This window comes from Jaculus jaculus, chromosome 18 (genome assembly GCF_020740685.1).
Source record: "Jaculus jaculus isolate mJacJac1 chromosome 18, mJacJac1.mat.Y.cur, whole genome shotgun sequence".
Taxonomy (NCBI): Eukaryota; Metazoa; Chordata; class Mammalia; order Rodentia; family Dipodidae; genus Jaculus; species Jaculus jaculus.
The window spans coordinates 15,152,910-15,170,084 of NC_059119.1; the positions used below are offsets into that span (position 1 = coordinate 15,152,910).

Here is a 17,175-nt window from a genome sequence, read left to right on the forward strand (position 1 = left end):
GCATGTGTCTGGAGTTTGTAATGGCTGGAGGCCCTGGCACGCCCATTCTCTCTCTACCTGTCTGCCTCTTCCTTTCTGTGTCGCTCTCAAATAAATAAATAAAAATAAACAAAAAAAATTAAAGGAGATCACTTTTAAGAGGCCAACAAGCCTGAATACTTAAATTAAGATCACATTTTCCACTGACTAAATGGACTTCTTCCTGTTTCTGATTGCCAGTTAGTCACAGTGGGATTTGTTTGGCTTTTATGAATGCCATTAAATTTTAATGTACAGATCAGATGTCTTATTGTAAAAAAACTGATGTAGTGTCTGTTTTGGACTTATCATTTTACCACACAAGGGAACCATTAGTGGAGAATCAATATGATTCCTGCAAACCTTTTCCATTTTATCCCCTGCCTCCAGCTTGATTCTTCATAATAGATATTCCTGGCATTTGTTTTGTCATTTTTTTTATTTGAAAAATGTATCCAGTAACTGGATCTGTGTAAGGCCGTTTAGCTTACTTTTTTTTTTTCCTGTAATTTCACTGAGGGTCAAGATCTCTGAAGTAAAAGTTTGGGATTATTTAAGGATTTCTTCCTGGGCATGTTGTTGCCTGCCTGTAATCTCAGCACAGGGAAGGCTGAGGCAAGCCCAGGCTACACAGTGAGTTCATAGCCAGTGTGGACTACATGGTGAGACCCTGTCTCACACACACACACAAAAAAAAAAAAAAAAAGAAAAAAGAAAAAAGGGCAAAATAGGCTGGAGAGGTGATGGTGAAGTATTAAAAGTGCATGGCATACATGAACCTACCATACAGCCAGGAACAAGTACTGCAGCAGTCCATGTGCCTCTCTGGCAGTGGGAGGTAAAATCAGGAGAATCCCAAAGCTTCCAGGCTAGCTCATCTGGCATCGAGAGTGAGAAACAACGGAGCCCTGTCTCAAAACAAGGCGGAAGGTGAGAACTAACTCTCTCTCTCTCTCTCTCTCTCTCACACACACACACACACACACACACACACACACACACATTTTTTTTTTTTTTTTTTGAAGTAGGGTCTCGCTCTTAGCCCAGGCTGACCTGAAATTCACTATGTAGTCTCAGGCTTGCTTCCAACTCATGGGGATCCTCCTACCTTTGCCTCCTGAGTTCTGGAATTAAAGGTTGTGCCTCCACGCCCAACTCTCACCACAATTTTAAGAAAGCAAAAGCCATAAAAAAAATTGTTAATGATTTCTATGGCCCAAATGATTTCATGTTGCCTCTATTTAGTAAAAATTCATTCACCAAATAGGTACTGAGCATTTGTTTTTCTATCAGACATTGTATTCTGTGAGTACATTGACAAGATAGGTGAGATTTCTGACCTTTCTGAACTTACAGTGAATGGGACAAAACCTGGTACATTTTTGTCATCAGCAGACTTGTACTGGAGAAAATTCTCAAGAATGTACTTTAGACATAAGTCAAACAATCTTAAATGCAAAGTCTGAGGGAATATTCAGTCAAGATATTGAACAGTTTGGGGTGGAGAGATGGCTTAGCAGTTAAGGCGCTTGCCTGTGAAGCCTAAAGACCCAGGTTCATTTTTTCAGGTCCCATGTAAGCCAGATGCACAAGGTGGCGCATGCATCTGGAGTTCGTTTGCAGTGGCTAGAGGCCCCGGTGTGCCCATTCTCTCTCTCTCATAAATAAATAATAAATCTTTAAAAGAAAAAAAACGACATTGGACAGCTTGTTGGTAAATATATTCAAGCTTTGATTTAATATAATAATTGTAGGTTTTTTTTTTTTAAACTTCTGACACATTTGAACATTTGAAACCAAGTATGGATTCTTGCCATCCACTCTAGTAACCAGTTCTCCAACTTCCCAGATATCAACTGTTTGTTGTTGTTGATTCAGTTTTTCAGGGTGGGGTCTCACTAGTCCAGGCTGACCTGGAATTCACTGTGTAATCTCAGGCTGGCCTCAAATTCACAGCAATCCTCCTACCTTTTTTTTTTTTTTTAATACTTATGTGTGTGTGTGTGTGTGAGAGAGAGAGAGAGAAAGAGAGAGGCAGATACAGAATGGGAATGCCAGGGCCTCCAGCCATTAAAAATGAACTCCAGTGGCATGAGCCACCTTGTACATCTGGCTTACGTGGGTCCTGGGGAATTGAACTTGGATCTTTTGGCTTTGCATGCAATTGCCTTAAACGCTAAACCATCTCTCTGGCTCTTTTTTTTTTTTTTTTTTGAGAGAGTTTCATGTAGCTCAGGTTGGCCTCAAACTCACTATGTAACTGAGGGTGACCATGAACTCCTAATCCTCTTGCTTTTACCTCCTAAACACTGGGATTACATGTATACATTGCCTTCCCAGCTCCAATGGGTATCTTTTATTATTTATTTATCTTTATTTTATTTTACTAGTTTGAGAGACAGAGAGGAAGACGTAGATGGGGGGGGGGGATGGACCTGCCAAGGCCTGTAGCCACTGTAAACAAACTCCAGATGCATGTGCCATCTTGTTCATCTGGCTTACGTGGATCCTGGGGAATCGAGCCTGACTCCTTTGGTGGAGGCAGGGCCAAAAGTTCCAACCTTCTAGCCCCCATCTTGAAGCTATATCTAGAGTCCTTTGGCTACTAGTGACTTGCTAGCACACAAACAAACTCTTACCATTCCAGAGCTTCCAAGAGGCTGAGAAACTCTCTTTGAGGAGCCAGGCCAAGTTGGTTATTTTTTGAGACCAGATCTGGCTGTGTAGCCCAGGTTTGCTTCAAACTCACAGTCTTTCTGCCTTAGCCTCCTGAGCCAGCTGGGTGGGATTCTAAGCCTGTACCACTATACCTAGATTTCAGTGTTTATTTATTTGTTTTTGTTGTTGTTACCACAAATAATAGAATCCTGACAAAATTAAGATTTAAATGAAAGTATGTAACTTTTTATACATGAATACAATAGACACATGAAACAAAGAAGTAGTAACCTGGAGGTCAGAAAGTGATAATTGAGAATTAAGTATCCTAAGATCCTCCTGGTGTTAAGAAGGAGGAAAATATTGATTCACTTTAACATTCTCACTAGGCATGTATAAATGTTCACATTAGCCACAAAAATCATTGAGTGCTTATAACCTCTAAAATAGCAAGGGGAAGTAGAAGCAATGAGCTCAACTGTGTGTGAGGCTCTGAGTTTAATTCCAAGCACTGAAAAATAAAAATAAAACGGGAAAATTGTAAGGAAAGGAAGAAAAAGAAATAAAAATAGAGAACTTACAGAAAATAATCAACTGTGGAAATAATTTCATAGATTTCAGTAATATTAATAATGTGAGTTAAATTATTAAGATAAAAGTTGCCAGGTTGGATTTAATATATATATATTTGTTTCTGTTTTGCAAGGTAGGGTCTCACTCAGGCTGATCTGAAATTCACACTGTAGTGTCAGGGTGGCCTTGAACTAATGGTGATCCTCCTACCTTGGCCTCCCAAATGCAGGGATTAAAGGTGTGAGCTACCATGCCTAGCCTTAATTTTTTTTTTTTTTATGAGAGTGAGAGCAAGAGGGAGAATTGGTGTGCTAGGGCCTCCAGCCACTGCACTCAAATTTCAGATGCATGTGCAACCTTATATACTTGCATCCCCTTGTATGTCTGGCTTATGTGGGACCTGGTGAGTTGAACATGGCAAGTGCCTTAACTGCTAAGCCATCTCTCCAGCCCTGGGTTAGATTTTAAAACATGAATACACAGAACCTTTTTTTTTCTTTTTCTTTTTAAATTAATTTCTTTTTTAATTAATTTATTTATTAGAAATGGGGGGAAGGGAGGGAGGGAGAGAAGGAAGAAAGGAGAGAGACAGAGAGAATGGATGTGCCAGGTCCTCTGGCCACTGCAAATGAATTCCAGACGTATGTGCCACCATGCGCATGTGTCACCTGGCTTACATGGGACCTAGAGAATTGAACCTGCATCCTTAGACTTTGCAGGCAAGCGCCTTAACTGCTAAGACATCTCTCCAGTCCTTTATTTTCTTTTGCAATGCTGTAGGTCAAACCAAGGGTTTTGCATGCTAAGAAAACTCTCCACCACTGAACTACAACCCCAGTCCCTGTTAAATGGTATTTTTTTTAAAAATTCAGGGTGGTTGTGGTGGTTCATGCCTTTAATCTCAGCACTTGGGAGGCTGAGGTAGGAGGAGGATCACCGTGAGTTCAAGGCCATGCTGAGACTGCAGAGTGAATTCCAGGTCAGCCTGGGCTAGAGTGAAAAACAAACAAACAAACAAAACAACAAAAAAAGTTACTCTAAAACATACAGGCACACAGACTGAAATAAAGAATGGAAAAAGATCTACCTGCTAACCAAGAGCAGTTGGTTACCCCATAACAGATATGCTACTACTGCAGTAGTAGGCTCACCTTGGCCTGGCTGGCCAGTAGTGTAACTTGCCAGGGTCCACTGATGGTTAAGACTGTTGATGGTGATACATTATGTGAATTCCACTCAAATTAAAAAAAAAAACAAACAAACAACTGTATTGGCCGGATGTGGTGGCATAAACCTTTAATCCCAGCACTCAGGAGGCAGAGGTAGGAGCATGGCTGTGAGTTCGAGGCCACCCCGAGAATACATAGTAAATTCTAGGTCAGTCTGAGCTAGAATGAGACCCTGCCTCGAAAAACCAAAAAATAAATAAATGAATGAATGAACGAAATGTTTTGGAACCCAATTTTGGCATAACATAGGTGATCCAAAGTTTGATTACATCTTAAATTGGTGACATTGTAAGAGCAGTTTCTGTACTCTGTTCCAATGTAGTAGAAATGTGAATTCGTATAATCTGGGTTGGAGAGATGGCTTAGAAGTCAAGGCATTTGCCTGTGAAGCATAATCTTCACAGACAGTGTTTATTAAAATTACGAATACCCATACCTCTGACTCTGTAATTCCATTTTTGTAATGTATCCTGCAGACGTACTCTTACAGGGTAGGATAATGAGTATTCATGGCAGTTTATTGTGGCAGGCTAATAAATCATGAACTATTACATGAAGTGGCTCCTTCGGTACTTTCAGTAGAGTTGCACATGAAAAACAGCAGAATGCAGAATGTGCACTGCATAGTCCTCTTTGCATTTAAAAAAAGGGGAAGTGTACATTTTTGTTTCTATCAGCCTATGATGTCTTTTGAAGACATCTACATAAGAAAAAATGTAGCATTAAAAGAGCTAACTCAACATTGGATGTAAGTGGGGTTGACTTGAATGCCTGGAAAGAAATGGAGGGAAGGAGATTTTTCACAATATATCCTTTTGGCCACGTTTAATAAATAAACTAAAATATTTAAAAAAAAAAGAAAAACCACATGAAGCTGGGTGCAGGATGGCTTATGCCTATAATTTTAATACTTGGGAAATGAATGCAGGAGGTTTGCAAGTTCAAGGCCAGCTAATGCAATATAGCAAGTTCAAGGCAAGGCTAACCTGGAATACACAGGAAGACCTTGTCCCAAAAACCAACCAACCAACCAAAGTGAAAGCCATATCGAATGGGTCTTGCCCTTCTCTGATGTTTATCGGGCACTGCTATGGAACACTAGTGTTCATGTCTTACCTTAGGTGTTTTGTTTTGTTTTTGCCATGTAGAGTCTCATTCTAGCCCAGGCTGACCTGAAATCCATCATGTAGTCTTAGGGTAGCCTTGAACTCACTGCTCTCCTTCCACCTCTGCCTGAGTGCTGGAATTAAAGGCATGTGCCACCATACCCAGCTCAGTGTACATATGTATTTTTTTCAATTTTTAATTTTATTTTATGTTTTTAGAGAGAGAGAGAGAGAGAGAATTGACATGCCAGGGCCTCAGCCACTATAATCAAACGCTGGATGCTTGCGCCACCTTGTGGGCATGTATGACCTTGTGCTTGTGCTTGCCTCACCTCTCTGCATCGGGCTTATATGGGATCTGGAGAGAGATCGAACCTGTCTTGTTAGGCTTTGCAGGCAAGTGCCTTAACCACTAAGCCATTGCTCCAGCCCTTTTATCAATTTTTTAAAACATTTATTTGTTTATTTAAGAGACAGAAAGAGGCACTTTTAGAGAAGGAGAATGGATGTGGCAGGGCCTTCAGCTGTTGCAAATGAACTCCAGATACATGCGCCACCTTGTGCATCTGGCTGATGTGGGTCCTGGGGAATCGAACCTAGGTCCTTTGTCTTTGCAGGCAAGCACCTAAACTGCTAAGCCATCCCTTCAGGTCCCCCCCCCTCCTGTTTTTTGAGAGTTAGAACAGTGTCTTTTACGTCTTTTACCTCTTTATAGACACACCAGTGCTCATTGCTTTTTACATTGTTGAAATTCTTATTTTGGTTTAAAGTAACATTACTGTATACTTGTCAAGTTTTCTTACTATTTCACTTGATTCTCAAAACAACACTGTGAGGTGAGGTAGGGCTTTTTCTTTTTTTTCCATATGGCATTTTATAGGTTTTCAAATGAAACCTGGTGGTGTACACTTTTAATCCCAGCACTCAAGCTGAGGTAGGAGGATTGCTGTGAGCTAGAGTGAGACACTGCCTCAAAAAAAAAAAAAAAAAAAAAAAAGCCGGGTGTGGTGGTGCACGCCTTTAATCCCAGCACTTGGGAGGCAGAGATAGGAGGATTACCGTGAATTCGAGGCCACCCTGAGACTACATAGTGCATTCCAGGTGAGCCTGGGCCAGAATGAAACCCTACCTTGAAAAACCAAAAAAGTAAAAGGTCGGGCCATGGTGGTGCATGCCTTTTAATATTGGCTAATTCTTTTAACTTTAAATAATTTTTCTTATCTTTATTATAAATTACTCAGTGAAAACAGTAGGTTTATTGAAATGAGGTTAAAAGAGGCAATCTATTAATTTCTTCTCAACACTGTAGATGCATTAAGAATGATTACAATGGGCTAGAGAGATGGCTTCGTGGTTAAGCGCTTGCCTGTGAAGCCTAAGGACTCCGGGTCGAGGCTCGGTTCCCCAGGTCCCACGTTAGCCAGATGCACAAGGGGGCGCACGCGTCTGGAGTTCGTTTGCAGAGGCTGGAAGCCCTGGCACGCCCATTCTCTCTCTCCCTCTATCTGTCTTTCTCTCTGTGTCTGTCGCTCTCAAATAAATTAAAAAAAAAAAAAAAGAATGATTACAAGCCGCGCGTAGTGGTGCACACCTTTAATCCCAGCACTTGGAAGGCAGAGGTAGAAGGATTGCTGTGAGTTTGAGGCCAGCCTGAGAATATGTAGTGAATTCCAGGTCAGCCTGAGTTAGAGTGAAACCCTACCTTGGAAAACCAACCCCCCCCCCGCCCCAAGAAAAAGTGATTACATTTTAGTAGGGCAGCAAGATCAAGGGAAATACTTGGTTTATGTATTTTGGATTCCTTTTTTAAATGAATTCTCTCCTCCACCACCACTCAAACCCTTGGCTGATCTGGTGGTCCATGTTAAACTATGCTTTGAACTGTTAGTTCTGGTTCAGTTATTAGCACCAGTGATCTTTTAATTAACAACATAATTTTATGGGGCTGTTTTCAAACAGCCTTAACAGATTTGTTAAATCCATTTAGCAAGATGACTGAGAAATTTGCATATTACTTTGTACTTTTTCCTTAATGTTTCTTCCCATCCCTTTTATTTGTCTGCTTATTAAATTCACAATGCTCTGGAGATGTCTTTCCAGATGTTAAGTCTGATGATGATAGCAACAATTTCATTTTCTTTTTGTGTGTGTGTGTTTGCTTTTTGCTTTTTTGGGTTTTTTTGGTAGGGTCTCACTCTCTAGCTCCCACTGACCTGGAATTCACTATGGAGTTTCAGGGAGGCCTCAAATTCATGGTGATCTTTCTACCTCTGCCTCCAGAGTGCTGGGATTAAATGTGCATGCCACCATGCCTGGATAATTGCAGGGTTTTTAAAAAATATGTATTTTTAGCTGGGCGTGGTGGCACATGCCTTTAATCCCAGCACTTGGGAAGCAGAGGTAGGAGGATTGCCGTGAGTTTCAGGCCACCCTGAGACTTCATAGTGAATTCCAGGTCAGCCTGGGCTAGCGTGAGACCCTACCTTGAAAAACAAAACAAAACAAAACAAAAAATATATATAATATATTTTTAATTTGAGAGAGAGATATATAGACATAGGCAGGGAGAGAGAGAGAGAGAGAGAGAGAGAGAGAGAGAGAGAGAGAGAGAGGGTGGGTGGGTCGGGGAGCAGGGAGAGGATGTACCAAGGCCTGTAGCCACTGCAAATGAAATCCAGATGCTTGTACCCCTTGTGCATCTGGCTTATGTGGGTCCTGAGGAGTTGAATTTGGGTCCTTTGGCTTTGAAGGTAAGCACCTTAACCATTAAGCCATCTGTCCAGCCCAATTTCAGTTATTTAAAAAAAAATATATATATGTATATTGGTTTATTTCTTTTCCTTTTTTTCAAGGTAGGCTCTTACTCTAGCCCAGGCTGACCTAGAATTCACTATGCAGTCTCAGGGTGGCCTTCAACTCATGATGATCCTCCTTCCTCTGCTTCCTGAGTGCTGGGATTAAAGGCATGTGCCACCACGCTTGGGTTAGTTTTAAAAATATTTTTATTTATTTATTTGCAATGAGAGAGAGGAGAGAAAAGGAAAGAGCACCATTGTGAATGAACTCCAACTGCATGTGCCACTTTGTGCATCTGGCTTTATGTGGGATACTGGGGAATTGACCCTGGGTGGTTAGCTTTGCAGGCAAGCACCTTAACTGCTGATTCAGTTCTTTATTCAGTGTCTTTTAGTGATAAAGTATGTAGGATGAGAAGGAGTAAGGAAACAAAGGAGTTGCAACAAAGGATTTACAGACACAAAGCAACCTAATATAAAAGGTTCCAAACGTGCTCTCTTCAATTTTTTATTTTCGCCAAGAAATGAAGAACAAGTTATTCACAAGCTTAGTGCGTTGAATGAATGAACAAGTATATTGCCATTAATTGCAAATTTTAAAATCTAAAAATCTAGTTCCAGTTATAAATTGTTCTTGGCTATTTTCCATGTGGGAAAAAAAAGTAAATTTTCATACATTTATATTATTTGCATTTGCTGGTCTTTTGTTTGGTTCTGCTAAGGAATTAACCCATTTTCTTCTTCTTAGGGTTGAGAATGCTTGTACCAAGCTTGTCCAGGCAGCCCAGATGCTTCAGTCAGACCCTTACTCAGTGCCTGCTCGAGATTACCTCATTGATGGCTCAAGGGGCATCCTCTCGGGCACATCCGACCTACTTCTTACCTTTGATGAGGCTGAGGTAGGTAGTCTGAGGCCCATGAAGGACTTGTCCCAGACAAAAATCCAAGATGGATGGATGGATCGATTTACCTACCTACCTACCTACCTTATCTATCTATCTGTCTGTCTGTCTGTCCGTCCGTCCGTCCATCCATCCATTTGTTGATCTTCTATCATCTATCTTTCAGATGTGGGTCCTTGCCTTCCACTTCATTTGAAGCTTCTCTCTCGCTCTCTCTTTCTCCTCTTTCTCTTGCTGTTGACTGCTATGTCTACTACAAGCCTCTAAGCTTCTGGGAAGTTCTCTTGTTTCTATCTCCCATCTTGCTTGTCAGCATGCTGGAATTTACAGAAGCCTGCCACGGCTTCCGGCTTCCTGCTTCCTGCTTTTTATGTGGAGTCTGGAGATTGAATTTGGGTGCTCAGGCTTGAGTGGCAAGCACTTTATCCACTGAGCCACCTCCCCAGCCCCCTAAAAACCTAGTTTTAAAGATGATATTGGGGCTGGGGAGGTGGTTCAGTAGGTAAAGCTCTTGCTTTTCAAGCATGAGGACCTGAGTTCATATCCCCAGCACCTGTGTAACGTCATATGCTGTGGTGAATGTCTTTAATCCCAGCGCACAATGACATTGCGGGGGGGGGGGGTCGCAAGAGAGCTTCTCCACTCTCTCTGCTTTCCCTTGGAAGCTTGCAGGCCAGTGAGCCTGATGAATACAGCAATGAACAGTGGGGGACCCCGCCTCAAACAAGGTGAGAGGTGAGGACCTACACCCAAGGTTGTCCTGTCACCTCCACAGGTATGTCATGCAGGTGAATGCTCACCTAGACGCATACAAGAGATGTTCATGGGATGATTATTTAGGATGCTGAAATATGAACGAGGCACATATTTGTAGTGCTGCCCTCTATGTATTTATTGTTCACTAACTTGATGCAAATGTTTTCAGGTTCGTAAAATTATTAGAGTTTGCAAAGGAATTTTGGAATATCTGACAGTGGCAGAGGTGGTGGAGACTATGGAAGATTTGGTCACTTATACAAAGAATCTTGGGCCAGGTTAGTCAAACTAACTTTTATAATAATAAAAATTTTATGAATTGTCTGTGTTGGATCAAGGTGAAAGGTTATTCTTTTCTTTTTCTAAAGAATTTATTTATTTGTTTTATTTGCAGAGAGAGAGAGAGAGAGAGAGAGAGTGTGTGTTGTGTGTATGTGTGAGTCAGACAGAGAACAGGTGTTCCAGGGCTTCTTACCACTACAGATGAACTCCAAGATACATCTTTTTTTTTTTAAATTTTTATTAGCATTTTCCATGATTATAAAAAAAATCCCATGGTAATTTCCCTCCCCCCAAGATACACCTTTGTGCATCTGGCTTTACACGGGTACTGGGGAATTGGGGAATTGAACTCAGACCATCAGGCTTTGTAAGCAAGTGCCTTAAGCTGCTGAGACATCTTTCCAGACCCAAGATGAACTTTTTCTTTTTGCAAAAGACAGCTGATGACACATTGGGTCTTTAGGTGTCTCTACTGTTGATGAAATTGACACTTGGCTTCTACTGAGGAGACATCATTATCCCTGAAGTCTATATCTGCTTTCTACAAATTTTAGCCCTACCAGATGTATTAAACCAGACATTGCAAATGTTGCTAGAGAATGTAGGAAATGCTCTTTTCTATTTCTGTAATGTTGAAGGCCACGCTCCATCCTGACTTCTCCATTCCACATTCCACAGCCTTCCCTCACTGCCTGCCAGCTTCCCTGTAGCTCTTCTGGACCTCTTAGCCTGTTAATTAGCCTACCTACCCTTATGATTTCTGATCTAACACGAGGCTACATAATATAACCAAAACTTGAAAAAGAGAAGAGCTATTGTGATTAAAACTCATTTTGAAATGATTATTAAGGCATCTAAGTATTGGGTATTCAAAACACATTCGCCACTTTTGATGTTGTAGCCATAACATGACCTTAAGTGTCCTTAAAGTATGAATGGAGCCAGTGAGAAGACACAATAGATGTTGAATTTGAAGTTTATCACCTTATAATTTTTTTTGTGTGTGTGAAATGTTGATTTTTACTAGAGTGCTTTTCTGCGGGTCCAGTGTAGTTGTTTTGTAAGCTTAAGAAATTGCTGGCTACAAGAGGTGTGTTTTCTCTTCTCTCCCCTCCCCTCCCTTTCCCTTTCTTTCCTTCCTCCACTCCTCTTCTTCCTTTCTCTCTTCCCTCTTCTCTCCTATTCCTCCTCTTTTTCTTCCTCTCTTGTCTTCTCTCTCGTCCTTTCCCATCTTCTCCCTTCCCCTCTCCTCTTATTGCTAGGGGTAAACCCAGGGATTGGGACCTGCTAGGCAAGTGTTGTATCACTGATCAATGCCCCTGACACAGACATGTACTCTTTAAACATTGTCATTTTTCTCCCCAACTGGAATACTATGCAGATAAATGACCAAGTGAAACTACTCTGGGTGAAGTCATCTTGATGGTCTGTGAAACAACTTAAATCCTAGAAGCAATTTGAAAATCAAAGCTTGGAAAAAAAAAATCACATAGCACCTTAGAGTAGTAACCATAGTAAACAAGAACCGCTAGCAGATTGATTTCAAGATACCAGATGCTTTAAAAAAAATTGTCATCACTGCAGTTCTTATAATATTTCTATTTTGTTTCTAATTTTAAAAGTAGTATGAGCTTATTTTCGACCAATTTGGAAAGTACAAAAATAGAGATTAAAAACAACATATCATTGTCGTTCTTAGAGCTCTTAGATTCAGCTCATGACTCTCATGAGATTCTTACATAGCACAGCACAATAGCCACTTATTCAGTGTGGAACCTGTATGATATATACTGTGAAACCTGCTTGCATAGTAGCCTAGAAAATTCTCCTCTCTTCTTGTGAATTAATGTTTCTACAAAATATATTTATTTGTTACAGTTTTTAAAATATTTTATTTTATTTATTTGAGAGAGAAAGAAAGGTGGAAACAGGCAGAGAGATAGAGAGTGAGAGCGCACGCGCGCAAGAGTGAGCACAAGCAAAAATGGTCATGCCAGAGCCTGTAGCCACTGCAAAAAAACTCTAGACACGTGCCACCTTGTGCATATAGCTTATGTGAATCCTGGGGATTTGAACCTGGGTCCTTATGCTTCATAGGCAAGCACCTTACCCCACTAAGCCATCTCTCCAGCCCTATTGCAGTTTTTTCTTTTTTTTTTTTTCCATTTTTATTTGCATATGTGTGATGTCTGTAAGTGCACCAGGGCCTCTTGGCACTTCAAACACCAGATGTTTGTGTCACTTTAAAAAGAGAATGGACGCACCAGGGCTTCCAGCCACTGCATTCAAACTCCAGATACGTGCGCCAATTTGTGCATCTGGCTTACTTGGGCCCTGGGGAATCGAGCCTCAAACCAGGGTCCTTAGACTTCACAGGCAAGTGCTTAACTGCTAAGCCATCTCTCCAGCTTTATTTATTTATTTTTTTAAAATTATTTATTTATTTATTTGAGAGCGACAGACACAGAGAAAGACAGATAGAGGGAGAGAGAGAGAATGGGTGCGCCAGGGCTTCCAGCCTCTGCAAACGAACTCCAGACGCGTGCGCCCCCTTGTGCATCTGGCTAACGTGGGACCTGGGGAACCAAGCCTCGAACCGGGGTCCTTAGGCTTCACAGGCAAGCGCTTAACCGCTAAGCTATCTCTCCAGCCCCTCTCCAGCTTTAGTTGCAGGTTTTTTGTTGTTGTTGTTGTTTTGTTTTGTTGTTGTTTTGTTTTGTTTTTCGAGGTAAGGTCTCACTTTAGCTCAGGCTGACCTGGAATTCTCTATGTAGTCTCAGGGTGGCCTTGAACTCACGGTGATCCTCCTACCTCTGCCTCCCAAGTGCTGGGATTAAAGGCATGCACCACCACACCCAGCTCTCATTGCAGTTTTTAATTATTTATGAATGTATTTATATCAAACATGAAAATTTATATCACATTTTGGGTTTTCATTGAAAAGCACAAAATTGTAATCATGATGTTCAAATTTCTGTTGTTATAATATGTGTGTGGACAACCAGTTTGGACTTTCATAGAAATTCCTAGGTTGAGTTTAGTAATTTAGGCTAAAAACAGCTTGCTTCACTATGTACCCTGCATAATTTCTTCCTTGTACCCCAGGAATGACTAAGATGGCCAAGATGATTGACGAGAGGCAGCAGGAGTTGACTCACCAGGAACACCGAGTGATGCTGGTGAACTCCATGAACACTGTGAAAGAGTTGCTTCCAGTTCTCATTTCAGGTATTTCTCGCTTGTACCTATAGGGAAGAAAATGTTCTAAGCTCCGAGGTTTATTCTCTCCTGCTGCTTTGATACATGTTCTTTAGATAATATCTGATGGATTGAGTGTTACCTATTGGCAGTAGCTGATTGGCTAAGAACCTAGTATTCTGGAGCTGGAGAGACGGTTCAGTAGTTCAAGTGCTTGCTTGCAAAGGCTGACAGCTTGGATTTGATTCCCTAATCCCACGTAAAACCAGGTGCATGAAGTGATGCATGTGTCTGGAGTTCGTTTCCAGCTGCAAGAGGCACTAGCATACCTATTCTGCCTCCTTCTCTTTCTTTCTCCCCTTGCAAATAGATAATTAAAAACAACAACAAAGAACCCAGTGGGTTGGAGAGATGGCTTAGCGGTTAAGGCACTTGCCTGCCAAGCTTGTGGACCCGGGTTTGGTTCCCCAGTACCCACATAAGGCAGATGTACAAGGTGGTGCATTGTCTGGAGTTTATTTGCAGTGGCTGGAGGCTGTGGTGCACTAATTCTCATTCTCTGTGTCTATCTTTTCTACCTTTTCTTTATCTCTCTCTGCTTACAAATTAAGAAATAGTGAATGAAGCCAGGTGTGGTGGTACACGCCTTTAATCCAAGCATTCGGGAGGCAGAGGTAGGAGGATTGCCATGAGTTCAAGGCCACCGTGAGACTCCATAGTGAATTCCAGGTCAGCCTGGGCTAGATTGAGTCCCTACTTTGTAAAACCAAAAGAAAAAAAAAAAAAAAAAAGTGAATGAATGAAAAAAAAGAAAGAAGCTCAAGATCATTAAAAAAAACTAGTATTCCTTTATTTATTTGTTTGTTTATGAGAGAGCACTGGAGACAGGATCTCTCTTGTTTTGATACCGAGTTGGCCTGAAACTTCTAGATTTCCCCTGGCTCTGCTTCCCATTCATGTAGGTACAGTGGGAGCATAGATTGTGTGCCACTTTGTGTCTGGTGTTACTTGGGTGCTGGTGAATTGACGTCTGGCCAGCGGCTTGCAAGTAAGCACTTTTAACCATTAAACCATCTCCTCAGCCCTGTTTAGTAGATTCTTTTTAAGATCCTGGAAGACAAAAATACATTTTCTTTATTATTAAATTCCAAGCTTAGTGTCTGATTTTTTTGTTTATTTTTATAGCTATGAAGATTTTTGTAACAACTAAAAATTCCAAAAACCAAGGAATAGAAGAAGCTTTGAAAAATCGCAATTTTACTGTAGAAAAGATGAGTGCTGAAATTAATGAGATCATTCGTGTGTTACAACTCACCTCTTGGGATGAAGATGCCTGGGCCAGCAAGGTAAGTGTTATAGAGGAGAAGTATTTAAACTTCCAAATTCTCCCTTCCTGGGGTTTGATTATTACCCATTTCACATCTTTTTTTTAAATTTTTTTTTTGTTCATTTTTATTTATTTATTTGAGAGTGACAGAGAGAGAAAGAGGCAGAGAGAGAGAAAGGGCACGCCAGGGCCTCCAGCCACTGCAAATGAATCCCAGTTGCGTGTGCCCCCTTGTGCATCTGGCTAACGTGGGTCCTGGGGAATTGACCCTTGAACCGGGGTCCTTAGGCTTCACAGGCAAGTGCTTAACCGCTGAGCCATCTCTCCAGCCCTCACATCTTATAAGACATAGTAGGAGTGCTCAGATACTACATAAATAATTCTTCATTTTTGTTTCATGAGTTACTTGCCACCTTTGCAAATTCTGTTTGTTCTAATGTGGACCAAAACCCAGGCTTTTAGGGTGGATAATGGTAGAAGGCTGAGATGTATAGCCTTTTATTTGGGCTGGGGTCTCATTGGTTGGGCTGGCGGAGAACTCCTGGTATGTATGCTTCCTTAGTGGGATTCCAGTCTTGGGGGCGGGGGTGTTTGTTACCAGATAAGTCGAAACACAGTGTGTGTCTGTAACCTTAAACATTATGGAAAACTGCTTTCACCAACCTTTGATCCAAAGAAATGTATAGAGGAAACTCTTTAACAGTTTTAGCTGTGTCCCTTGGCCATTCTATTTTTTCTAAGGGAAGTTTAATTAAAGTACTCGTCTTCATATTTGCCAGTGAGTTTATGAGCTCCCTCTACCACATAGAATCTTCTGAGTCTCCATAGGAATTTGTGGGCTCTCTCTAGAGCCTGTGATTTTGAGTGGTTATGGGTTGCTGCCACTTGGGTCTACTTATTCGTAAGTCATGACTATGAACAAAGCCTCCAAGTGTGGAGAAACTGAGATGTTTGGGTTTGTACTTAACTTATAAGACCCCCAGATGGGCAATGTGGGGGGGGGGAGAACATACTGTCTCCAGGATCTAGTTACTCCAGGTATGTTCCCAAATGTCTCCAAGGCCACAAAAGGGAGACATTTTGGTTTGATTCTCACCGGGGGCTCAATGTCCTCTAGGACCTCCTGTGTGGTAAAGCCTCAGATCAATGCCCTCGTTCTTGTTGCCTGGAAGGCCAAGTTAGCGATGCATAATACATTAGTTCACTTTAATTAAAGATTTGCTTATAGAAGTGTTTCCTCACTAATGTGAGGTTCTTCAACTCGTTCTAAAACTGTATTAAGTTTAGATGGTAAAATCATTTTACGTCTTTGATAGTTATGTCTTGGATTTGATTTTGCTTTTGCTTGACAACTTTCACTTCCCTATTGTGACTTCTTTATGCATCTTTTTTTGTTGTTGTTGTTGTTCTTGTTTGTTTTATTCTTTTTCTCACATTTAGAAGGTAAGCTTTCTCTTGCCCTTTAATTTCCTTCAAAAGAGAAAAAGCATGTCTGTGGGGTTTTCTTGTGCTGTGTGCCATGCTTTACTGTGTGTGCTGGTGTGTAACACTGTGTTGGAGTAGGTGTCAAATAGGATTTAATATGGAACTCTGGGCTGTGCTGGGCAGACTGACTTTGGCTCATATTGAGCTATTTTTTCTGGGGTGGGGGGCTGAAAACCAAAGGTAGCACATTGCTGTGACATAGCAGGCTTCCTATATTTGGTAGGTGGCTTTATCTCTTTGAGCAGGCCCTTTAAAACTTTTTTATTTTTTGGTCTGGTCATCCCCACTAGTCTGTTGGTAGTTGGGTGGGTTTCCCTAGTTAATGGGTGAGTTACATATAGACCCTACTGTTGGGAAAGAAGGCTTCCAGCCTTGATGTCACCTCTGTTTGAGCCTCTCTACCTGTCATCTTTGTAGGCTCTGAATTTTTGTTTTTGGAAATGTGTCAGAGACGTATTATTAGGCCACTGTGAACGTGGACAGGCTAGCGAGCATAGATACTATGCCTGTCCTGCGGCAGATCCTGCCAAAGTCCGGGATAACCAAAGAGGAAAGAATTGCGGGTTTCTGCAAGTTGCTGGCTTACTGCATGTTCTGCTGCTTAAGCTGTGAATCAGCCATAATTCTCTGATTTCATGTTCCCTTAACCCAGTGTCTCCCCTGCTTCTAGCAGATGAGAAAGCAGTAAGTAAGGAAAAACAGGCATTTATTTAACATGCTGCCTCTCTCTTTCTGGAAAGGAAAAGTCATCTCTCATTTATTGAGTACATGTTTACTGAGTTTTACCTTGTGCAGTGCCATCAAAGCTGATTCTTAAGCAAGCAAAAAAATCTGTGACCTCAGTTG

General features: G+C 41.3%; 1 protein-coding gene across 2 annotated transcripts in view; it reads left to right on the plus strand.

The window, feature by feature from the left end:
- The window catches only part of Vcl (vinculin), a 114,199-nt gene that overhangs the window by 56,733 nt on the left and 40,291 nt on the right, over positions 1-17,175 (plus strand). For both annotated transcript variants that reach the window (XM_045137837.1, XM_045137838.1), the window contains exons 3-6: positions 9,128-9,278; positions 10,207-10,315; positions 13,425-13,547; positions 14,703-14,863. In XM_045137837.1, coding sequence (XP_044993772.1) covers positions 9,128-9,278; positions 10,207-10,315; positions 13,425-13,547; positions 14,703-14,863 — 544 coding nt within the window. The remainder of the gene's footprint in view (positions 1-9,127; positions 9,279-10,206; positions 10,316-13,424; positions 13,548-14,702; positions 14,864-17,175) is intronic.